Source organism: Cebidichthys violaceus, unplaced genomic scaffold, assembly GCF_023349555.1.
Source record: "Cebidichthys violaceus isolate CVI_PGR_0920_01 unplaced genomic scaffold, fCebVio1.0.p SCAF_83, whole genome shotgun sequence".
Taxonomy (NCBI): domain Eukaryota; kingdom Metazoa; phylum Chordata; class Actinopteri; order Perciformes; family Stichaeidae; genus Cebidichthys; species Cebidichthys violaceus.
In genome coordinates, this window is record NW_027176968.1 from 601,216 (window position 1) to 626,656 (window position 25,441).

Below are 25,441 nucleotides of genomic sequence, written 5' to 3' on the forward strand. Positions count from 1 at the left end.
GAACAGAGCGAATTGATTTTCCATAGAATGGGGTTATGGAGGGAGTAATTTAAAGAGAAATGAATGCTGAGAAACCAGGTGAAGCACAGGTGAAGTAGCAAAGATTAATGGCCCCTATTAATCACACTCCATCTTTTCTTATTTTGTTTCCTCTTCTATCCTACACTCTCCTCCATTTCTCTCCCTTACCATATCATCCTTCCTCTGGGTACCGTCCTTCTGCGCCCCCTCCTTCCTCTCCTGCAGCTCATCGCATCAAACATGGAGGGAAAGAGCAGTCCCAGTGAAGTGTTGGTCTGCACCACCAATCCAGACAAACCAGGCCCTCCATCCACGCCCTGTGTCACTGCGGCGACACCCTACGGATTTACCGTCACATGGGGTAAAGATACACACCCACACATACATGCAAGTGTGCTATACGTTGCACATGCTGTAATACACACATGCAAGTAAAAGTATACACAAAGAGTCACAGGTGAACATGACATTTTAACTCTTCTTCTTGAACTTTTTACGTTTTAACCATCATTCCTAATAATGTGTTATAGACTCTTGGTAGATTGCTGAGATACTAAACATTGCGTTTCTGTGAATTTGCAAATATTTAAATTAATGTTAATTTAAATATGCAAACATTTGTCGCTACATTTTTTTATGCAAATGAGCCTCATTGAAGAAACAGTCCAGTTCACAAAGATCAGCACCGAGTTAGAGTGGAATTATTAGCATCGTTTGCATTCGAAAACAACAACAGCACTGACAGACTGCGATATTAACACACAAATACGGTTTCTCTCTTTTATATTGAAATTGCTTGCCTGAAGTTTTGAGGAATGGCTCTGCACCTCGTCAGTCAGGACCTGTAGTTCATTGTCTCTTCCATTGTTCTTCCTACGATGTTCTCGGTGCAAAGATGGCATTTATACTTTTCCACATGGATAATTGCAGAATCAGATTTGTCACAAAAAAGAGCAAATTGCACCCTACTGCAAAACTTAATGGGTGTGTATGTGCTGTTATATCATTAGGGAACCATCTTTTGTGAAGTAGACACTGGGGCAGGTAAATGATGCGCAATTGTTGGAGCTATCAGCGGTCACAATCCATTATTTGTGAATTCGCCCTTCAGTGTAGTCCTATAAAATAATGAAAGTGTTCAAGGGGTCATTGTTTAATTAGTAGACTCTCAAAAACTTGGAAAAAAAACCTAGCAGAGTATATTCAGGTGGGATAACATTGATAAACTGCTGCCTCTGGGGTGTTCATGTATTATGTAAAAGCCATCATGTCTGCTATCATCCGTCTGTCCTGCGTGATGCATTCAGGGCAGTCTGCCCTTTCTCAAAAGTTGTAAACATGGCACAGAGCGTGCTGTATGTCTCTCCATCACCCTTCAGATTATTGATTTGACTCTAAAAGCTATAAACGTATCCCATTTCAGTGCTGAACTACTGTCTTTATTTTTTCATATGTATTGTGATTTCTACACCAATGCTTGCCCAATTCACAGTGATATAGCTGCACTGCATTTCTTCATTGTGTCCTGCATTATTACTTTTGCATCATTTTTTCAAATAGTTACCCCCAAGGGTGTGCCTAACTGTTATCATGGCGGCAGTGTTGATACAATAAGAATGAGATGAGGCGCAGCCAAGTAGGTTGTTTCCATCAGTGCTGATTTATCTATGATCTCAGAATAAACATCCCCAATAGTACCCCCAATTATTTTACCATTACCATCATAATGTCTGTAAAGCATTTTTAAATGGTCTATATACAGAATAGAATATACAATTAATAGATAGTAGAATAATTTTCTTACCAGTTCCCTTGCTACTGAAACATTTGGCAGCAGTTTGATCAGTGTGCTCAGAGAATTCAGATTTTTGTTTGGCGGAAAGACAAACAATCTGCCAAAGCCCCTGACAGTTTGAGTTATTGTATAATGACTTCTGGTTATTTTAAACCTTTTACTGAATCCATAAAAGCCATGTTGGAAATGTGAGATGTTTTACACATATTCTTGATGTTTAATGCATGAAGTTAACCCAAAGTAAAATGATCTATTCCTTGACAGATCCTCCCCAGGACAACGGGGGCTCAGAGGCTCTTACGTACCTGCTAGAGATCTCAGAGGGAGGCTCTGAAGGTACAATTTACATCAATCTGTCTGTGCTTCTTTTTATCCATCCATGCCACACATTCAGCTAATTTGAGTCCCTTTTCACTCCATCATCTTATAAAACAAAGCTCAAAATGTACCGTCCGTCCTCTCTGCCCTGTGCTCATTCTCTCTATTCATCCATTTCTCTCACTTAATCTCCTGAGAAGTATAGCGTCCATAATTCACCCAATTTAGCACACAACATTTTTCAGAATTTACACGGATCTGCACTTGAACCAAATGTTCTCTTGTTTCTTTAGCAGTGAGAGGAAAGAGGCATCATTTCTTAACTCTGTATTCATTCAATCACATCAAATACAGTTGTTTATTGAAGAGCAATGTTGAGTATCAAAGAACAGAAAAGTAGAACGTCTTAGGCTCATGTTCTTCTTGACAAGGGGACTGAAGGAGCCGAGGATCGAGCCGACGATCTTCGTATGATTGAATAAGCAAAAAGAAAAGTAAAAGTTCAGAAGAGTAGGCAAACATCCAAAGTCTTTTAATTCATCAAAAAATTCATCACATTCAATACATTTAGCTTTCATGTTCTATTCAATTTCTGACCGTGAAAATTGGTTTTCAGGGCACAGTGAGACATTTCCCCCTGGTCTCTAATCTGTTTATTTTATCTATATCCTCATTTTCCCTGTGTCCTTTTTTACCTCCTCACCTCTCACTAAGATGCACCGACGGTGAACTCTCAGGATCCCCCTGACTCGTCTCATTGTGTTTGCTGTGATTTACGACAGTATTAAGTGTGTTTCGTGTGTGTAGCTTTACTGCTGTTAAACAGTGTTTGGGTGAACTCTAAGCAGTCACTAAACACTGTCCTTTTCATGTGTTGTGCTTTTAAGTTTACTGTCGTCACAGTATGTAAATAACTCCAGCGTATGCATGGCATCATCAGTGCGTTCCCCTTCTGCTGCAAAATTGCTTTCTGTGCTGTGGTATAAACAGGACCTATATTTGCGTAACACGAGTGCCCCTTTACAGCAGGAATAATACATTTCACAGTCTACAGAATCCATCAACAGAACAATAACAGCAACACAAAGTGATGTGCAGTTAATAATTTGATTGTCTGCAGCATACGTGTAAACAGCAGGGGATTCTGAGTATGTATGTATGTGATCGGTTGTGTAATTCAGTTTTGTTTTTGTGTGCAGCGAGCCAGTGGGAGGTAGCATACAGTGGTCCAGCAACAGAATGTGTGTGTGAGCGCCTGACACCTGGGACCGTCTACCGCCTACGTGTGTGTAGCTTCACCACCGGAGGACACAGCCCAGTAAGACACAAACACACACACACACACACACACTCACACATTCACACAGGCAAAAACAACTTCAGATTAGTAACCTGGTAAACTGTGAATTTGCGTTAGTGAGTGTGGCATCAGTGTGGCTCATTGAGAAAATTGTGGGAAAATCTACATCCTGCACATAAATGTAAACATGTTAACATTTCTGCCAGTCATTATTCAAACTGATCTTTAACTGCATTTCCTTCTCTTTTGTTTTGATTTCCTGTCTTTATCACTGCTCCTGAAGTGCACTGTTAGTGTTCCGGTCCGTACATTAAGCGTCCCACCAGGGCCCTGCCAGCCGCCGAGGATTGTGGGTAAAGCCAAACACAAGGAAGTGCAGTTAGAATGGGGTGAGTGCTGATATATAAATACACTGTGTTTAGTTTTGTTTACCAGAATGTATTTGAATTGTTTTATGTTAGGCATCTAAATCACCCTCTGGCAGCTTAAAATGTTTCCCTGACCAACTCTAATTTAACCTCAGTCAACCATGTTTCAGCCTAATTGAGCCCTAATTTAGCCCAGTAAATGCCTAACCTAGCCTCATATCGGATTTAACTCTACTAATGTCGGCCCATTATTGCAGATTAGTACTGTTATCTGTTGGCAGGCAAAAGTTTCCCAGCCTGAAGTTTTTGTTTTAACCAGTGTAATAGTGCTGGCCACAGCGCTAATCAGCTCACATTCAGGCAGCGCTGTTGCAATTACTGCCTCGAGTTGAAGGTCACACATAATGTATCGGAGGGTTTTCCCCACTGTCTCCATCGTTTATTACTTTCACCATACTGCAACCAAAGTGAAACAGCTGGTGGAGGACAGAATCCTGTGGAGGGGATTGAAAAATGCCCCTGACACATGTCCACATAATATTGAGGAAAGTTTATGTATAAAATACATCTAATCTGTTGTGTCCTTCCATCACACATCATTTTTGATAAATGATATCTGATCACAGTTTGATTGTAATTGCTCTCTGTCTGTCTGTCTCTCTGTCTGTCTGTCTGTCTGTCTCTCTGTCTGTCTGTCTGTCTGTCTGTCTGTCTGTCTGTCTGTCTGTAGAACCCCCTGTCTCTGAAGGAGTATGCGAGGAGTGTGTGTTCAGTCTGGAGATGAGTGAGGTGGACACCAAGCCAGCAGAGGTTTACCATGGGTCGGCGCTGCAGTGCACTGTTGGTAGTCTGCTGCCTGGTGCCACATACAGCTTCCAACTGCGGGCTGCCAACGAGGCTGGGGTAAGAAATTCTCATTCACACAAATTTAGAGGAAAAATATTTTCTGAGACTATCAAGTCAGAAATTTCCGAGAAAAAAAAAAGTTCTCACTTGATTTAATATAAATTGTTTTTATCATAGCCACACTACCAGACAACGCATAGACGCAGATACGCAGGGCCAGTATCTTTTAGGTCAGAGTGTCCCAGACAGATTAACAGCAGCCGTGTTCCACAGCTTGGTTTGATCATCCCCACACTCAAGAGTGAACTAGAACTCAGACCTGCTGATCGAATGCAGGGACAAACTCAGCACACATACACACTGAAAAATCGGTGGAACATGCAGAGGGCACCAAAAAAAAAACAGCACTCACATGTACACACATAAACAGGCAACCCAGTGTGAATTGTGCTGCCCCTCCCGCCTGTGTCAGGCTCAACACATGTCTCATCCTGAATGCGGTGTCTCTTCTTCTCTTTTAGTTCGGAGCATACTCTGAGCCGACAGAGGTGACGACTGCAGCGGGCCCTCCTGGCCAGTGCGGGACGCCACTCGTCACTCTCACCAGTAACACCTGCGTAACGCTCAACTGGGAGGTGAGACAAACACACACACACTGTATTCATCAAATGAAAGAACCAGTTTAATGAGCAAATAAATCATAAGACAGACAGACATACAGACAGACGGAAGGAGACAGAGAAGCCACATTTCCTAAAGCAGTCTGAAGAGGCCCAACCTCCTTTATTCTGTTACTACTGACCTAAAAAGCTACTGCTTTAAATGTGTCTGTCTGGGCTTTTGTGGACAAGTATACCCAGGATTGTTGTTTGTAGCAATTCAACTCGTCCTGGATGATGCATCCACTTTAAAAAGAAAGCCTCCGGTGTTTAATTGAATAAAGCCTATCTCTAGTAATATATCCCTTATTATCCCTCGGCCTGCTTTAATGTGGTTCTTTATTTATGGAAGTATTTTTTTTATTTCCAAGCTCCCATTTGAATCACTGAGCTTAACGTGTGTCTGTGTGTTGCAGAGTCCTGAGGGTTCGGGCACAGACATCTCTGAGTATCGTTTGGAGTGGGCGAGGGAAGACGAACCCATGGAGCTCATTTACTGTGGAGCTGCCACACAGTGTGAACTGTCTGACCTGACGCCTGCCACAGATTTCTGCTGCAGGCTACAGGTAACACGCACAAACGTACAATCAAAACCTACTCGTGGGTAATAATTACAAGTATGCTTAAGTCCCAAACACACTGAAAGCAATATTTGACGCGCCTCTCATTTGACACATGTCAATTGACTCTCCTATGGCGTGCTGCAGGCATCAGATTTGAAATGCCAACGCCACAGAATCAGCAGTGTTTCAGGAGAAGGTCGCTATTTAGACAACATTTTTGTCATCTTTTAAATTGTTGGTGTGATATGAATGAAAAACTAGGTAATGTAAAATTGGCGCCATGCGATCCGCTAAATGGAAGATGTACCACGCTATTGGAGTTCTTTGAACTACAAAGTCCACTCGCTGTCGTGTGGTGTTGTTGCAGGGTGAAGCGTCCCCTGCCTCATAAACCATCTTTGTCTGAGTACAGTCACCTTCCTGCAGAGAGCACACAAACCGGCCATCAAGCTGCAAATGGAGTTTACTTTAAGTAATGACAGCTGATTTGACCTAGGACCGGCGCCGTTTGTCACTTTAACCAGTGAAAGTGACAGTAGTAGTATTATCATTAATCAACCATTTATTTCTTTTATAAATGATCATCCTCTGGGGAAAAATCTGTAGCTTTTTATTCCTTTTAGCTGTCTTCAAACAGCTACAGCGGCTACAGAAAAAACAGCTTTGTCCATTTGCTGGGTTCTCATCTGACGCGTCAAAGGCATCAAAAGCAGTGTGACGTGTGTCATAGCGCTTTTGGTTCATTTTCGGCCATTTAAAACAAATAGGTGTACTTAAACGGGCACATCAGACGCGTTCAGATTTTTGGGCCTTTATTCCCACCCCCACACACAGATTGACTGCATTCGTGCACAGGCACATAAGAGATGTTTGCTTACAGGAAATAAAAAAGCACCATTCACTATGCAGGACTAGAACACAGACACTTCTAAAAACATACACATAAATACAGCTGCAAGGTTGATGATAATTGGTTGTATTTATGTTCTGACTCTTAATCTGGTGGATAAATAAGTGCTCTTTTTATCTGTGTATTTGTCTAACACACACACACACACACACTCTCTCTCTCTGGCTCCCCCTCTGATGCACCCTCTAAAGCTATTAATTCATTGACAGCATGGTTTATGACTCATTTCTTTATGGGTTCATTCATAGTTCAGAGGAGAGCACAAGGTCAACCCAATGTCCTAATCAATGCGTTTGTGTGCATATGTGATTGGTCTTTGTGTATTTCTGTGCACATGTGTGTTCATATGTGTAATAAAAAGACAGATGTGCCTCTTAAGAGGACTGCAAGAACAAACCACACAAAAGCATCGACTTGGTTGAACTCTCTGTGACTCCTTATGTCCTGCACCTGTATGAACCAGTGCAGTTTCGCCTACTGTAGCGTTGTGTCAAATCGGCATAGCCTGACATACACTTGTTTTATGAGATAACACTTGAAATGGCCAGACACTCGCACAAGGATACAGTAGATAAAAAGTTCCTCACATTTCTTTGTCTTTCAAGTCTCACAAAAAAATATTTTACTCGTGAAGATGAATCAGAAAATCTACCGATATGTGACATTTCTTGTCAGGCCCTCAAAGTGTGTCAGTAGTTTACTGCCAAGATAAAGTAGTAAATCACAACTTTTCTTTAAGTGCACGCCATAGACTGCAAATCATGTCCTCTACTCCTTGATGTGCACTCACATTAATGTTGCTGAGAAAGTGGCTTTAGTAAATTTTCCTGCTGAAAAATAAGTGGTCTTCATGTTCTTGGAAGTGCTGTATTTTCTTCTTTTTTTTACCATTACAATAAATCCATTACTCCTTGCAGACTTTTTTTGTTGTTGTTGTTACAATTATCAGCCACAGTGCACATTTTCTTTGCAAATTAAAATAAATGCAGTGGCCAATTTTAACATGTATTGTTAAAGTTATTATTTATTTATTTTAAGTTCAAGCTTTGGAAATCCAACTGATGTAACAAAGCTGGAATATTTTGTCCCGGTTTACTCCTCGCTGAGTTTGAGGCATTGAAGTAGTAGACTATTACAACTCACAAAGCGATTGAAGGACATTTAATAGAGGCTACTTGAGGTCAATTTAAATGTACAACATGGCACAAGAAATATACTAATGTGCTTTCACAACTAATTTGAATTCAGCTCCCTCCGCTGGTTTCCTTTTCTTGTTCCGTTCTTCATGTCAGTTTTTACCCTCTGTTTTAATTGGTCTTGCTCTTTGTCTGTATCACTCTTTTAACCTTCATCTATTTATCTTTGTTTTTGTCTCTCCACTCGTCCTCTTCTTTTTGTCCCTCTCTTCGCGTCTTTTCTGTCCTAAAATTCTTCTTTTGCCTGCCTTATCTCCTTCATCATCCTCACCTGACTCTCTGTGTGTTTGCATCCACCTCAGGCGGTGAATCAGGCAGGTGCTGGTCCTTACAGCGAGCAGGTGAGTTTCCAGACCCCAGCAACGAATCCCGACCCAGTCTCCTCCCTCACCCTCCTGGACCTCCCGACCTCCTCGGAGTCAGGTCACTCCCCATCTACCTGTTTCCTCCTGAAGTGGGACGAGCCAAACAGCAACGGGGCGGAAATCACCTCCTACGTCATCACCCTGGATGACCAAACCATCACTGTGGAATCGGGGACAAGTCACCTTGTTGCAGGCCTGCAGCCAGACAACGAATACAGGTACTGTAGACATGCTGATGTGAGGCACATTTTCCATTGGATGTTTGATTTGTATTGATGACAATCAGCAAATCATGGGTTGACATTTTGACTTACAGGAGCTACAAGAAAACAACATACTACCACAGAAATACATTTTGTGCAGATGTCCAATACTAAATAATAAACCTGCATTAACAGATCAACTGCAGGCGGTTTCTAGATCTTTCTTTTTGTTTAAAACAGCTGCCTGCAGCATTTAAAATCTATGCTGCGAGAACGAAAACAGTAGTTGCTGGCCGTTGATGAAAAATGATGAAATGCTCCGTAGAGCTAAAGAGACAGAGTAATCTTTCACTAGTGGTTCATCACTGTGACCCTTTCACATTCTTTAAGTCCCACTGAAATGCCTTTTTTTGTCTGCTACAGTGTATTTATCTGCTTGTAAATCACTGTTCTGTCCTCTCCTTTGCAAAAACATCAGTAACCAAAGAGAAGAATTTTATATTTTTTTGGATTCATGATGGTGCCCCCTAGTTTAGCATTGATTTAACGCAATGCTGTTCTAGAGTTTGTTGATGTAAATGGAGACCGTATATCAATACCGCCAATCAAATCTTGCATAAAGGTGGTCACGCTGAGCCAGACAGAAGCCACGCAACACAAGAGCCAGACTTCGACCAACAACCCACATTAGTCTCCCTCTTATCTTACAGTAAAAACGTGAACACGTCTTGTCCTGCACCGTAGCTTATTAACCAAATGAAAATCCACCATTAAACGACATGTAAATGTACCTACAAATATCTCTTTGGTCGGGGGTTAGATGCTGGTGAGACCTTTGCTCTTCAATACCACTAACTACTCACTGTCTGTCTATGACACAAGATAATCCTTTATTTATGTAGGCTTAAGTGCAAGATTGTTTACTTTCTCTCCTGTTCCCTACAGTGTAACACATGAATATTAAGGAACAGGTGTATAGGAGGCAGTTGTTGTGTATAGTAGCTATAGCTTGTATGATGTTTGAGCAGTGATGTCAGGCCCTGTTTCACTCAGGCAACAGTAAACATTACTTTTACTCTTGCAAATTAAAGTGTTTACTATTATGTGTGTGCATGTGATTGTGTAGTGGGTTCTTTTAATTGGGGGGTGGGGGGGTGGATTCTAAGGTAGGGTGACGTGTGAAGAGGCACAAAAATCACACACCATTGTTTTCATTCTGGGGTTGTTTTTGTCCTGATGTCACTCTACTCTGTTGCATAACGGCTTGCACAGAGGCAGACCACTGTGCATGCGTGCTCTCATGTACACCGGTATGTGTGTGTGTGTGTGTGTGTGTGTGTGTGTGTGTGTGTGTGTGTGTGTGTGTGCATGCGCATGAGAGTCTGCCTGTGGGAGTTCTTGTGTGTGGCAATGACGGTAATTTTGGTTGTTGTTGTTTACAGCAGTGCAGGGTACTCAAATAATATTATTCGTATTTAATTTTGCATGTATAGTCATAAAATAGTCATTTTGATATAGTCTTCTGTGTTGTAAATAAAAAGTCATAATAGTTCACCTCAACTACCTAAAAAACGATTTAGTTTTTCAATTTCTTACAATTACATTTCATGTTTTCACTGAACACTTCATAACCTTTAGGTCTAAGTGTGCAGAATGTCTTTAGTTTAAAAAAACTGGCAGCAGATTTTTTTTTCAGTAATGGCTTTTTTTTTTTTTTGTTTCCCAACGTATTGCATCTTCGCTCAATACCTTCACAGTCCATTACTAAAGTTGAAAGTAGACACACTTTAAGACGATAATTGCCACGCAGTAACACATCACGGAATACAGATTCCCTAAAGTTGAAGTGTTAAAAAAGTGCGCTTTTAAACAGAGATGTTAAGCACAAAATGTAAATTTCTAACAAATATTTAAAGGAGACAGTGTACAATGTATTCGCAGGAAGGCACTTGCAAAAGACCTTGTATTTACATTTCGCTAGCTGTCAATAACTTGAGCGTACGATGAGTGACTAGTTAGGGGTTTGAGTGTTTGGTTCAGCATGAGACATGTCTACCTAATGGTTGTATTGTGATCGCTGATGTACCACCTTTTGTTCATCTTGTCCCTCGGTTTCCCTCATTTCACGATGAAACAAAAAATGCATCTATTCTGAACTTTGATATGTAAATCCCCAAATGGCTAAATGTAATCCCTCATCATCAAAAGCTAAGATCCTTCATCTGTCATTCTCTTCCTTCTCTATCCCTCACCTCGTCTTTTAACTAGATGCTTAATTACCCAGCGGATGGATGTAAAGCTGCCCTTTCTCATCGGCTCTCACTCAGCTGCATGAATTACAATAAAAGGTTACAGTTACAGAGAATCAGCAATTAAATGTCAGACGGATGCTCTCTAGCCGAGGGCCTCTGATATGGATGCTAATCAGCTGGTCAAACATTGGCAGAAAAAGGGTGCGGAAGGGAGGGGGATTCCTAGAAGAAAGGTAGCAGGGGGATTGAAAAAACAAAAATCTATTTCTGGAGGTTCATTTTAATTAGTAGATCTGTATGTCCTTGTTTGTGCGTGTGCGTGTGTGTACACGTGCATGTTAGTATCTCTTATGATATGGGTATACAGTCACAAAAAACATACATAGACTTTCTCTAGATTGGCTTTTTGGCCATATAAATCAAGTTGGACAAAAATAAAAAAACAGCTTTCTGTTGTTTGGAAAATTATTTTCAAACAGTAAATCTTGTAAAACCCTCTGCAGCAGCGATTGCTTTTTTCATGAACACAACTATACTCTGGATGAAGGGAAAAGTGGGCCAACAAGTCCAGACATATTTAAGTCTCATCCTGGAGAGTACATTGAATAGTAATGGGGGAATGGTAGTGGGCGAAGAAAGCGCAGACGCATCCGAGGTCAAAGCTAGCAATCAGTAAGATCAGCCTCTTCACTGAAAATGACTGCACCACCACCATTACATAAACACAGTAGGAACACACACACGGTTACGGAGTAGCCTATATATACCCAGCATGTATGTACATGTTCTTTTGGCTTGTGAACTTAACACCTGCACACAACATACGTGGTGCGGTAACACCATTTCTAAAGTTCCAAAAATATCAAGCCGTATCCGATCGATACGTGTGAAATGTCAACTTTATCTCAGGGATTTTCAGAGTGATGTTCTGTAACAAACAATTCGTAATCTGTCTTGCAGTGTACATATCCAGGCGGTGAATGCCATTGGCTCCAGTCCCTTGAGTCCACCCCTGCTGGCAAGGACACGCCCCCTCCCTCCAGCCCCGCCCCCTCTCGAATGCTCGGCGCCCGGCCCTCAGAGCCTGAAGCTGAAGTGGGGGGAAAACGTCAGCAACACGCACACCCGCGCCCTGCTCGCCGACGACATTGTCTACACACTACAGATGGAGGACAAGAACCACAGGTGGGGTTGCACACACACTAATCTATACCGCTCTTATATCGTTGTTTATCTCGTGGTGTAGACCGAGATGGGGTCCATCTTTCTATATTCTAGGCCACGTAAAGAAAAGGAAAAACGTCAAACATACGAATTTACACATACACATCGTGATAAACAATTGAAGCTTACATTTCTGCGTTGAAGAAATAATCCTAAACACTGTACATACAAATCAGCGTTATGCTTCTAAGTCATTCACAGCAGCTCCTGTATACCCTCTGCATTACTTTGAAAATAATGAACACACTTGAAATGTTTACGTTTAGAACTGTGAGACTCAAGATGAGTGAATGAATTGAAACTGTGATTGTGAGGAAGTGCTCTTTAAACCTCACAGCCGCCCTGCGCACCACATTACTCAGACTGTTCAACCCACCGCTTGTCAATACAGCCAATAAGGACCCAGAAGGTCAATACTACACACAAACACTCACACAAACACATGATGGACCGAACAGGAACAGCTTGGGAGAAGATGAGGGAGCTTGTGTGTCTGAATGCCTAGTTAGAGGTACGTGTGTGTGTGTGTGTGTGTGTGTGTGTGTGTGTGTGTGTGTGTGTGTGTGTGTGTGTGTGTGTGTGTTGGTTTAATGCAGTAACCAGATGTACCCACGAATAGTCACGTTGAGGGCATCTGGAGCCAGCTGGGATGCAGCCTCCAACAATCAACCCATTATTTAACCGACTCATCATCAGACAGGTGTGTCAGAGAGAGAAACGGGGACACAGAGTGGGGAGAAGGGGAAGGGGCAAAACATAATCGCTGACAGGGAGTGAAACACATAATTGGAAGCAGGGCAAAATCTTTTATACATTCAAGCAGAAATAACAAAGAGCATTGGGATGGAATAAGAAAGTCATGGACAACGAAGAAGGTAACAGATCAAACTGAAAAGCAGTTAAGAGCCACTTTTATATACCAGCCCGTATGCCCACCTGTCAGATTATCTCCCTTCGTCGAGTCCTCTACCATTCTGGTTGGCCAGCTATCAGTGTTTGAATTAAGGCTTGGCTGGCATCAAGTTGGCACCCAGCTACCTTGGCACCCCTGGAATGGTAGCCTTTCCGACACACACACACACACACACACACACACACACACACAGAGAGGCATGCCATGTACATTGGCACAAACACACTCCCTGCCAGCCAAATGATAACAGCTTTCACAGTTTAGAGAGCTTTATTCACCCTTTTCTAATTGGCACAGTGGTTCGTATGGCAGTATGCTAGTCAGTGTGTGTTTCTGTTTCAGTAACAGTGCTTGCACGCACTTGTATGTGCATATGTCTGCATGCACCGTATTTTGATTGGATGGTATTTTGAGGGAAACTTCCCTACATATGCTGTAAATTTAAGAAAAACATTTGCTTTTTGGATTTTTTCGTCCCTTCTTCGGATTTTATGATTTTTTTATAGCATCTTTTATTTGATAAGTCCAATGCTTCACACACACAGGTTAAAACAGGCAATGATATTCTGGTATCCACAAACAATAATGCATTTATGTCAAATTTCCTTCTGTACATTAAATCGTTTTCTGTGTTCTAGGTAAAATATTTGACACTGAAAACAGTATGAATTTAATGACAAAAAACACTTACAGCAGGTTTGTTTGTGTTCCACGTAAACTTTTTGTTTCGTCCCAGAATAGCATTTAGTTCATTATTGATCTGGCAAGTTTTACTTCATTTCTTTTTTTGAGTCCACATGTATCCAACCCTGCTCTCTGATTTAGACTTTTTCGAGTGGTTGACTCATGTAGGAGCAAATTAGGTCTTGTGGTCTTATCAGCCGGAAAGATATTTTTCCACATTTCTGTACACTCCTCAAAAAATGAATCTCTCTGGCCAGCTCCTCTATAGCACAATATATTTTTCTATCTAGGATGTGTTTGATCTTCTTCATTTGATTTTCATCTGAATATATAAATTATTTAATACAAGTTAAATTACATAAAGGCAATTTATTTACGTAAAAAGTTTACACTTTTCAATCCCAGTTCATACATTTGTATGGGATTGGAAATAGTTCAGGAATTATATTAAGGAAATATTAGATTTTTTAAATTAATTCATTTATTTATTCATATTATTTTCAGTACTATCAGTATTGCCAAATTTCATACTCTATTATACATTAAGATCAGGTTGAAGGTTTCATAGAAGCATCCAATGTTGAGGGTATGTAGCATATGAGTTATTTTTTAATACATCTTTTAAAAGATTTTTTTTATTGATTATAATAATTTTATAGAAGATTTAAAACAACCACAGTTGACCAAGGTGCTGAATAGCATCAAAATAGCAAATAAATGAATAAAAAAGTAAATAACAAAAGAAAAGAAAACAATAAACATAATAATAATAAAAGAATTGCAGCACAATAGAAGATGAAGTCAACGTAACACGCTCAACTCAAATGCCAACGAGAAGAGGAGGGTCTTCAGCAGCAACGTAAAGGTTTCCAGGGTCTGAGCAGCTCTTAAATGAAGAGTAGGAAAGCTCTGCCAGAGATTAAGGGCAGACGCCGCAATGGATCGGTCGCCTCTATTTTTGTCCCTGAATCTCGGAACCTCAAAGGTCGACCTCATTGTAAAAGCATCAATATTACAGGTGCTGGTCATATAATTAGAATATCATCAAAAAGTTGATTTATTTCACTAATTCCATTCAAAAAGTGAAACTTGTCTATTATGTTCATTCATTACACACAGACTGATATATTTCAAATGTTTATTTCTTTTAATTTTGATGATTATAACTGACAACTAAGGAAAATCCCAAATTCAGTATCTCAGAAAATTAGAATATTACTTAAGACCAGTACAAAGAAAGAATTTTTAGAAATCTTGGCAAACTGAAAAGTATGAACATGAAAGGTATGAGCATGTACAGCACTCAATACTTAGTTGGGGCTCCTTTTGCCTGAATTACTGCAGCAATGCGGCGTGGCATGGAGTCGATCAGTCTGTGGCACTGCTCAGGTGTTATGAGAGCCCAGGTTGCTCTGATAGTGGCCTTCAGCTCTTCTGCATTGTTGGGTCTGGCATTTCGCATCATCCTCTTCACAATACCCCATAGATTTTCTATGGGGTTAAGGTCAGGCGAGTTTGCTGGCCAATTAAGAACAGGGATACCATGGTCCTTAAACCAGGTACTGGTTGCTTTGGCACTGTGTGCAGGTGCCAAGTCCTGTTGGAAAATGAAATCTGCATCTCCATAAAGTTGTTCAGCAGCAGGAAGCATGAAGTGCTCTAAAACTTCCTGGTATACGGCTGCGTTGACCTTGGACCTCAGAAAACACAGTGGACCAACACCAGCAGATGACATGGCACCCCAAACCATCACTGACTGTGGAAACTTTACACTGGACCTCAAGCAACGTGGATTGTGTGTCTCTCCTCTCTTCCTCCAGACTCTGGGACCCTGATTTCCAAAGGAAATGCAAAATTTACTTTCATCAGAGAACATAACTTTGGACCACTCAGCAGCAGTCCAGTCCTTTTTGTCTTTAGCCCAGGCGAGACGCTTCTGACGCTGTCTGTTGTTCAAGAGTGGCTTGACACAAGGAATGCGACAGCTGAAACCCATGTCTTGCATACGTCTGTGCGTAGTGGTTCTTGAAGCACTGACTCCAGCTGCAGTCCACTCTTTCTGAATCTCCCCCACATTTCTGAATCGGTTTTGTTTCACAATCCTCTCCAGGGTGCGGTTATCCCGATTGCTTGTACACTTTTTTCTACCACATCTTTTCCTTCCCTTCGCCTCTCTTTTAATGTGCTTGGACACCGATCTCTGTGAACAGCCAGCCTCTTTTGCAATGACCTTTTGTGTCTTGCCCTCCTTGTGCAAGGTGTCAATGGTCGTCTTTTGGAAACTGTCAAGTCAGCAGTCCTCCCCATGATTGTGTAGCCTACAGAACTAGACTGAGAGACCATTTAAAGGCCTTTGCAGGTGTTTTGAGTTAATTAGCTGATTAGAGTGTGGCACCAGATGTCTTCAGTATTGAATTCTAATTTTCTGAGATACTGAATTTGGGATTTTCCTTAGTTGTCAGTTATAATCATCAAAATTAAAAGAAATAAATATTTGAAATATATCAGTCTGTGTGTAATGAATGAATATAATAGACAAGTTTCACTTTTTGAATGGAATTAGTGAAATAAATCAACTTTTTGATGATATTCTAATTATATGACCAGCACCTGTATATATTCAAGGAAAGCAATGGACCTTGGTTAAATTTTCACACTTCAAGATTTATTTCGATAGAACTGCAGGTCATTTGGTTATTATAAATGATAAAGATAAAATCAATAGCAGCATCTCCACACAGGGCGATTAAGAGGAGAGAGTGACATAATGTTTGTGATTTTGGGCTGAGGAAACTGTCAATAAGCTATAATTGACTGAATTATCCATAATGACCATGTGTGATTCCGGACATATTCAACTTAATTGCCTCTGCTTAGGATTCATCACTTGCAGCTACTGGTGGTTGTGGCGGGGCATTTAAGTGTGTTAGCGGCTGCGTTAGTGCTGTGAGTGCAGAGGGTTAACAGCAGATGAATGGATTGAGCTGGTGTACAGGGCTCCCCCTTCCTCCCCTTTGCTTTCTCCTTGCACTCTATTAGGATGAATTAGCGGGAAGTTTTTTGATGAAATTGCCATGGCAACCAGATGCTTCATCGCTAATCATAATGTATCAAGGGAGATTGCAAGGGCATTTTGAAGAAAAGCAAAGCATCAAATCTTTAAATTGCTTTGTAAGCAAACATATTGAATAGCCAGCTGCAATTTCGGCAAATATAATTTCACATTTGGCCATTAAATTCCATCAGTGTTGTTTTTTTTAACCAAATAGCATTACTGTATATTTATGTTTTTGACAATGGCTGTCCCCGACTCTGTCTCTTGCTGTATCTCGTTGTCTCTGGACGATCGCATTCATATTTATTCATCTCAATTTATTGTTAGAAATGTGACTTTACCTCTGGAGCATCTCTGGAGAAATGTACGTCCCCGTTTCCTGTATTTCATCCCTCCCACCTCATCTTTCACCCTCTTTGTTTTTCTCCCATCCACCCTGCCACGTCTTTGTGGGTGTATAAGATGATAATCAAAGCTGTTTTCTCAGGTTCCCTATATTAAATCCCATTCTCCCTCTCCGTCCCTCTTCCTCCCTCATTCGTCCACTCTTATCTCCCTGTATGCAGACTTGTTGCTCATGGCTTTTATTTAATTTTTTTCTCATTTTCCCCACTCTGTTGTTGCCCTTTTTAAAAGCTTTAAGCTTTAAAGTTTGTTTGATTTCAAAATACCTTCTGGCCGAGGTTTTGGAAATGTAAGGGCGCCATGGCAACTCAGGCAGTGCAACGCGAAAAAGGCTTAAACCTTCTGACGTCGTATTTGAATGCAGGTGGAAGCACAGGGACTATGGGGCAAAGCTCCGGTTCAGTTGCTGTTATTCATAAGAATGAGCCATCCCTACATCTATATTGCAACGTCTCACCCATTTGTTTACTTGTTCGTCCATCTTCGTCATTTGTCCGTCCCTTCATCCTTGCATCCAGTCAATTCTTTCTTTATTTACAACCATCTGTTTTTCCTCGCAGCTAGCCAGCCAGCAAGCAGTTGGAAAAACAAGCTGTTTCTCATTCTCTGTCTCTAATGCTAACCTTATCAATAAGTAGCCATGCATGATTCATCCACATAAGGCAATGCTTAACAATGTTTACTGCATTGAAACAGAGTGAATTTTTTTTATTTTTTATTCCTGTGCAAATATGATTATGATTTCACCAGGAAGGACACCTACACAGAAAAAGCATATTATGATGAAACTAAATCTGTTACGAATTAATGTTAAGTTGATGAAGTTATTGGTTGACTTCCTGTGTATAGCTAAAAGCTATACACAGGAAGTCAAATATAAAAATAGTTATATTTGCAAAATGAAAATGTGCGTGTATATACAGGAAAGCTTTCAAGGTTCCACCTGCTTTTCAAACCAAAGGTGTTTGATAATGTTGTGCCAAAATAAATGTGAAATAGCGTTGTGTTTAAAAATGAAGGACTGGTACAATCAAAGTAGCGTTTTGAAGATGTCTGCATCTGAAACAAAACAAGCATCACACATCCAACACAATACGCAAATTTGGCAGGCAGATTAAATAGATAAAAAGGGATGGCAATAATCTTTGTCTGCTCTCTGTCCTCTGCTCCTGGCTGTGGTTGATCTGTCAGCTCTTTGGCTCAGGACGGAGGATGCAGTTCCTCTCGTTAACTGTGGAAACTTGTGATGATGGAAATGTTTAAATATTTACTGTTTTTATGTAACAATTTGTCATTTATAGCCATGTGGTAGTTTCAGTCTACAGAGAGGGAACAGGAGAGACTCGGATACACGTAGTATTAATTCTATCTGCCGGTGTTAAGACAGTGAGGCAAAGGATTAACAACAACATCATACTTAGCCAGAGAGGCGCATCACTTCTCGCGAGTGCAGCTACATAAAGAGCTCATCTGGAGTTATAGCCCACTACTAAACCGTGTCCTCTCTCATATCTTCTTTCCCTCTCACTCTCACTTCTCTTTCCTCTTCCAGTAGATCCTCCATCATCATCTCCACGTTTTAATTACCAGTCACCACGCTTTTCATCTTCCTTTATTTCTCCTCTCCCTTTTACTCTAGAAGGGTCACACAGTATATTAGCAACCTAACGTTAACTCCTCTGACTTTCTCCCTCCATCACTGCCTCCTCTTCTCACTTGCCCTGTCACCTTTGTCTCTCTCCCTCTCTCTACTCCCTCTCTGCCATAAACCTTCGTCGCACAGACTTTTACCTTACCGTGCTGGAAAGCTGATAGCGGAGATAAATAACCACTTTTTCAGTTCAAATCCCCATTTCTCTCAGACTCCCTCATTCACTCACTTATCATCTCTCTTTCAGTCCATCAATCTGTCCATCTAGCCAGCCAGAAAGCCTTTTTTTGTGCTAGATTTCATTAGATTTGTGACTTTGGCCTGTCAGTATTCGTCCTGTGTGTTTTATAAATCACTGCTATCTTTGTTGGGATGCATTCTCCTCTCTTCCCACCAGCATTCTTGTTTCTTTTCAATGTCTCAACTAAGCAACAACAAAAGAAGTAAAAGAAAAACTGTGATAAATAGATGTACTGTATATACATAATGGTTCAGCCTGCAATGTAATGCACCCAGAACTGTTAATAAGCCCAGCTGTGATGAGTCATTGAAAAATGGAAAAAGCATCAATCTGATCCTGAACGTGGTCTGAATCAGTCTCCAAAACCAGTTTGGTGATGAGTGCAATCCAATTATCGATGCCTCATCCCTCACTGCTCTTGTTATCCACGTTAACTGAATTTCTCTATCCTCACATCTCTCTCTTCCTCTAATCTATTCATTGCGCCATCACTCCTTCCTCTCACCTTCACCTCACTCCTCACCTTCTCCCTTATCTTTCACTCTTCACCTCTTATTCCCATTTACAGATTCGTCCTCTAGATTTGTGATTCATTGTATTTTTCTTGCTCTCTATTATTCTGTGTGTCCAGGTTTGTGACAATCTACCGCGGCCCCAGCCACACCTACAAAGTCCAGCGATTGACTGAGTCGAGCAGCTACATCTTCAGAATACAGGCCATCAGCGATGCAGGGGAGGGTCCTTTCTCTGACACACACACCTTCTGCACCACCAAGTCTGTACCACCTGCCCTCAAAGGTAAACTGACACAGTTTGTCTCATGGTTTGTGTGTGTCTTGTTGCTACATGGATGACACCAGTGCAGCACTCCAGGATTTGGTTGCAGCTATCTGTAAATCCATCACACAAGTTTGTTTATGAAAGTCCTTTCTTTGTTCTTATTAGCTAGTTTCAAACTGTAAAATTAGACCTTAAGAAATGTCTTAGCTTATTAGCTTAGCTTAGGTTATGCTAACCTATTTTATCTTATTTGGTCATTTAGTGTGACGTTTTTAACACAACGTTGAGTACTTAAGGGTATGTTGTGTGATATTTGTGAAATTTAACTAAAGTTTTCCAAGAGTCAGGTCAAATGTGTCGACCATAATGCATATTTATAACTCTTTTACTCTAGGGTCATACAGTATATTAGCAACCTAACGTTAACTTGATCAGTTGAGTAAATTAGCTACACCTGTCAGTGGGTGTAAATATTTAGTTTCAACTAATATCAACATAAGAACAACTTTATGTTGCGCAGCCCAGTTTAATTTAGTATTTCATCAATTTCCAGTTATATTATACTGTAAGTAGACCAAGTTTTGACTTTTGAAGTGCCGTTGCATCTGGCTCCGGCAGTTCAGGAGTTACACTGAAAGGCCCCAAAGAGGTGATACACTTAGAGGACAGGAAAAGGCAATACATTAGTTTCTGTTTGGCTGTTAGAGATGACATGTTTACTGTTGCCTTGCTTGATTATCGCCTCCAGTATGTGATCTTTGCTGTAAACTGAGAGGCTGTGGCTGATTATACTGACAGTAATCACAGTGAGGAGTATCCTCACAGGTGATATAAACGGAAAGTATTACGGGTTTGACTGTGATGCTGTGAATGTGCAGCACAGCATTGATGTATCCATTAACAGGCAAATAACAGCCTCAGGGGTCCAAACAGCTTCTATAAAACTGTTAGCATGGTGCTTGTGCACTGTCTGAACTGTTCTCTGCAAATCCCCTTCTAATCAGAACCAAAGCAGGATGAGTTGAGACAACTCAATGAATATGTCCCTGGTTAGAGTTTAGTAAAATGTCTGCTGTATTCAGCCAAGCAATGAATGCAGTCAGTATTGGATTATTGTGCTTTCTGGTGTTAAATGACACGATCACTCAAGGATATTATTGCTTTTGCCAAACTATTATCAAAATTGACAAAAATAATTATTGGCCATGAATAATCTATTCAATTTGTTGTCGCTTATGTCCAGGATGATGAGCAGTACCTGTTAACATGACTGCTCATTCAATTTTAAGGGGTGCTAGTCTTAATTGATTAGCCCTTTAATCACTAGGTTGGTGGTTCAATGCCCCGCCCCTCCTATCCGCTTTACATCAGCCCACTGCTCCTAAATGCTTAGGTTGGTTTAAATACAAAGGTCATTTTTTCATATACAGTATGTACTGTGTGTTAGAAATTGGTTAGAAATTACTGCAGAAAGTCTGAGTAATTGGTTTATATGGTATTACTTTTCTAACTATGAAACCCTGCCACGTGTTTGAAATCATGTTCTGGTGGCATTTATTCTGACAGCTCCCAGAGTGCACCAGCTTGAGGGGAACATGTGTGAGATCACATGGGAGACTATCGCACCAATGAGAGGAGATCGTGTGAGCTACGTGCTGCAGGTGCTGGTGGGACGCGAGTCAGAATACAAACAGGTTCGTCTCACACAGACACACTCACACACACTCGGGTCATTTGAGGATAGTGTTGAGAGCTCCTGTGTCTCTGTAGTCCAGAGCACACTCTTCAATAATTTGGTTCATTCTTAAAGTTGTGGAAGTGTGAACGACTACTGTGAGGATATTCTGTAATGCTCCCCGAGGAGCAGAAAAATTCACTTTGCATTGATGGGGAAGGCATTACAAAGCACTCGACCGCCCACACACTGAAACACAAATCTGCACATTGAAGAATGAAACACACACATACTCTATGTCTTCCCTGAGAGATAGAGAATCCTGAAATTGATGATTGCAGTGCCAGCAGTATTTATTGAATGGTTTTGAAGGATTTTAATGAGAATAACAACAGAAATAACTAAAAAAAGTATTTGGCTTCACAAATCTGAGATTGGGTGGCTGGCAGTTGGAGAAATGAGCAGACTTGTAGACTCCAGACAAAGAAAGACGTTTGTCTTCAGTGATGTTATTCAATTACTGAAAAGGGAAGAAATGCTGATACTCACCAGCGAACAAAACCGCAGCTGTGTGTGTGTTTGTGTGTGTGTCCACGTGGGGATGTGTGATGTGTATTGGCTCATTTCACTGTGTACAAACATCCGCTGCCAATACAAACCTGTGCTGCTGCTTTTCAGACATTTGTATGTTTCTCTCTCCGTGTGTTTGTCCCTTTTGTGTAATCTCACAATGAATGAGTGCGCACACACACACACACACACACACACACACGCACACGCACACGCATACTACTGTTTTATTTTTCAAATTGAATTTATGAATAAAACACACAGGGACATTTGAAGGCGTTTTTTCATTTGGATTATATTATAGATTTTCCATAACAAACATAACAAGAAAGACAGCACAAGGACATAGCTGTCATGTGCACAAGGGTGACTACCTCCCCCTGGGGGGAGGGGTGCAGAATTTTCAATTGCATTACCTTAAATCTTACACATTTGGACAGTTATACTGAGTTCCACCAGAACTGGAGTTGGGCGAGCGACATACCTAGGTCTTACTCCCATCTTTTCTCTGCTGAACATTGCTACAGGAAAAGGAAAAGAGAATAACTTTATTTAGTCTGAAACTATTCTCATCTGCTGCCTACATTTCTTTTAGCCATGTGTTTGGTCTCACATACAAAAAGCAAATTCACTGTTCTTGCTCAGTGTCAAGTAAATTTTTTTTACACAACCCAATATCACAAATTTTCCTCAAGAGGCTTTACAGTCTGTACAGCATACACGCTGAGAAAGCAATGAAAGAAGCCTCAGGAAGCAGAGAAGGCAACCCGTTTCCAGAACTGTTCTAATTGGTGCCTGTGTGGAGTAGGGTCAATGGCCAGCATCTACATTTTTTTTTTTTTTATTTAGAAGCAGGACATTACGTGACATCCAGTTTTTCACAGCAGGTGTCTGATTAAATAATTCGGGAATGATCATCCGCTTCTTCAGGCACGTACAGCTACAAGCCAATTCCAATGACTTTTCAGAATAGAATTATGACAGGTTTACATGTTGTGCTTCTTCAGTTACTAAATGAACAATAAGTTGATTTGTATTGAATTTGATACTGGGTCCTTTAGCTGTCATTGCATTATAATAGTATTGTCATTTTATGAGCCAGGAGTTATGTACAAGAAACAAGCAAATATGGGTTAATTATCTTCCCCAAGGACATTTCAACAGTACAGACTAGCAGGTTTTATTGAACTAATACTCAAATCTGCAACCTTTTTTATCAGTTGTATTTTTATAGTAAAGTGGTTTTCAAGTTAGGTTTATTTGTATAGCTTTTGTGCACCATTATAATAGAAAATAATTAAGTTCCAATAAAATATGTCAATAAGCAAGAAGAAGTCAACAGAGAGTACTTTATTTATTACTTCCCATAACTATCAGCAGATAAAACTCTTAGCAGCACTTGAGTAGATGAGCAGTGGAAGTCAAATTTCATTGGAAGAGGGACACAATCTGCCAGGTGTTGCAAATATTAAGCGTGTTCGATAAAGGGAAAACATTTTGTAAATGGGCACCTGCTGAGAGCTTCAACCTGTTCACACTATGAAATCAAGCAATCATATGTCACTGTGACCCAAGCAAGCATGCAGGTCTCTCATCCAACGAATCACCAACCAACTCATTTCACTCCTGAGCACACCTTCAGTTAAAGCCACTGGCTGGGATTTTTTGGGGGAATAAATCTCTTTCGAGGGCACATTAATGAGAACAAACAAACAAACTGTATATGTTTTTAACAACCTGGCCGTTAAACTTTCTATCTTTTCTCCCCTCGCAGGTTTTTAAGGGAGAGGAGGGCATGTTCCAAATTTCTGGTCTCCAGGGAAACACAGACTATCGTTTCCGCGTGGGCGCCTGCCGCCGTTGCCAGGATACGTGCCAGGAACTCTGCGGACCACTGAGCCCCTCCTCCTTGTTCACGCTGCGTCGCCAGGAGACGCCATCATCGGGGGAGCCGTGCGCCGTAGAAACGGGCAAAGGCGCGGGCCTGATCTCAAGCGACGAGCGCTTTGCGGCGCTTATTGTGTGCGTATTCGCGGGGTTCTCCATCCTCATCGCCTGCCTGCTACAGTACTTCTTCATGAAGTGAGGGAATTCTAACTATAGGATAGAAAGAGAAAACAAAATCACAGAGAAACTTTTAAAAATACGTCTATGAAAGAACCGAATGAAATCAAAAACAAACACTTGATGTACTTCTAAGGCTATGTATGGTTGTTGTTTTTTTAAGTCAAATTATCGATTCTGGCTTTCCTCACCTTGTTCCTGTTGTCTTCTGCCATCACACAGTTTGGTGTCATTTCTCTCTACGTCTCTGTTGTCTTTGCGTCATTGTCCGTCTCATCTGTTAAGGATTTCTATCGAGGTCTTCGCTGTACCTCGGTTGGGAAAGAAAACTGATAATCAAGCCTTAAAATAGCTTTGAGCAAAGCAGTTGCTCCTCAGACTGACTTGCATGTTTTTATTTTGTATCTTTTTAAAACATATTTGATTAGAGAACGTGTATATTTCTTGACGGCCATTGCCTTACATTTGTTTTTGTTTTTCAATGTGTAATTTTCTTCTTTTTTTTTTTTTTGCTGCAGTCTTTATTCATTTCAGCCATATTCCAATGTAGGCCTACAGAGCTTTAGCCGTTCATACCTTATTATTCAGTTTGCTACTACTCTACAGCCTGTCAGTCACTTCATATCTGCTCAGCTTTTAACATTCAATCATTCACTCATTCAGCTACCAAAGTGATGCAATCCATGTGTGGTGTAAGATGCTGCTATCCTGTATTATTATTATATCTAAGAAAGAATGGAAAGAATGGTTTTCCAAGAAAGAATGGAAAACCAGTAATCTAATATATATATATATATATATATATATATATATATTTATATATATATATATATATATATATATATTTATATTTATATTTATATATATATATATATATATATATTATAACAAATATCTATGATGCTATCAAAGTGATGTAATATAAGTGATGGCAATGTCAGGTCTGAAGTACAGTGTGAAAGGGGAGGAGTTTACTCTAGGTGCTTACAAACAGCAGCTCTGCGGTCAGTTAAGTAGCTCGAAGGAGCCCTTTAACACTGGTCTCTGATCAGAATATGAAATGTTGGGCATGAACTGGCTCTAGCGTTTAGGAAGCCGGGCTGGGATTGTGAGCGGCTGCAACTTAACTGGAAAGGGCTGGGCTGAACATTTGATTGGCCCTCGGACGGCCCTTCCGCATTCTACCATCTCAAGCACCATTGCTCCAGCCTATTTATCTGTAGCTTTAGTAGCGTTGAACCCGCTAGACCCAGAGGTGCTAACAGCCTGCCAGCTAGCCGCGCTTCTCAGAGCTGTGTGTTAACCAGGAAAGCCATTAGGAGTTAGCTTGAGCTTTACCCCCCCTCCCTGGAATATAGCCAGCCGCCAGCCAGAGCAGTGCTG

The 25,441-nt window shown here is 40.8% G+C and overlaps 1 protein-coding gene across 3 annotated transcripts in view; it reads left to right on the plus strand.

Moving 5' to 3' along the window:
* Nucleotides 1–24,791, plus strand: part of fndc3ba (fibronectin type III domain containing 3Ba) — an 88,193-nt gene extending 63,402 nt beyond the window's left edge. For all 3 annotated transcript variants that reach the window (XM_068702331.1, XM_068702332.1, XM_068702333.1), the window contains 12 exons: nucleotides 247–382; nucleotides 2,081–2,152; nucleotides 3,334–3,452; nucleotides 3,718–3,823; nucleotides 4,533–4,705; nucleotides 5,170–5,283; nucleotides 5,724–5,873; nucleotides 8,279–8,559; nucleotides 11,757–11,981; nucleotides 19,601–19,767; nucleotides 21,316–21,443; nucleotides 23,769–24,791. In XM_068702331.1, the coding sequence (XP_068558432.1) occupies nucleotides 247–382; nucleotides 2,081–2,152; nucleotides 3,334–3,452; nucleotides 3,718–3,823; nucleotides 4,533–4,705; nucleotides 5,170–5,283; nucleotides 5,724–5,873; nucleotides 8,279–8,559; nucleotides 11,757–11,981; nucleotides 19,601–19,767; nucleotides 21,316–21,443; nucleotides 23,769–24,080 (1,983 nt within the window). In that variant the 3' untranslated portion in view covers nucleotides 24,081–24,791. The remainder of the gene's footprint in view (nucleotides 1–246; nucleotides 383–2,080; nucleotides 2,153–3,333; nucleotides 3,453–3,717; nucleotides 3,824–4,532; nucleotides 4,706–5,169; nucleotides 5,284–5,723; nucleotides 5,874–8,278; nucleotides 8,560–11,756; nucleotides 11,982–19,600; nucleotides 19,768–21,315; nucleotides 21,444–23,768) is intronic.
* Nucleotides 24,792–25,441: the final 650 nt, after the last annotated feature.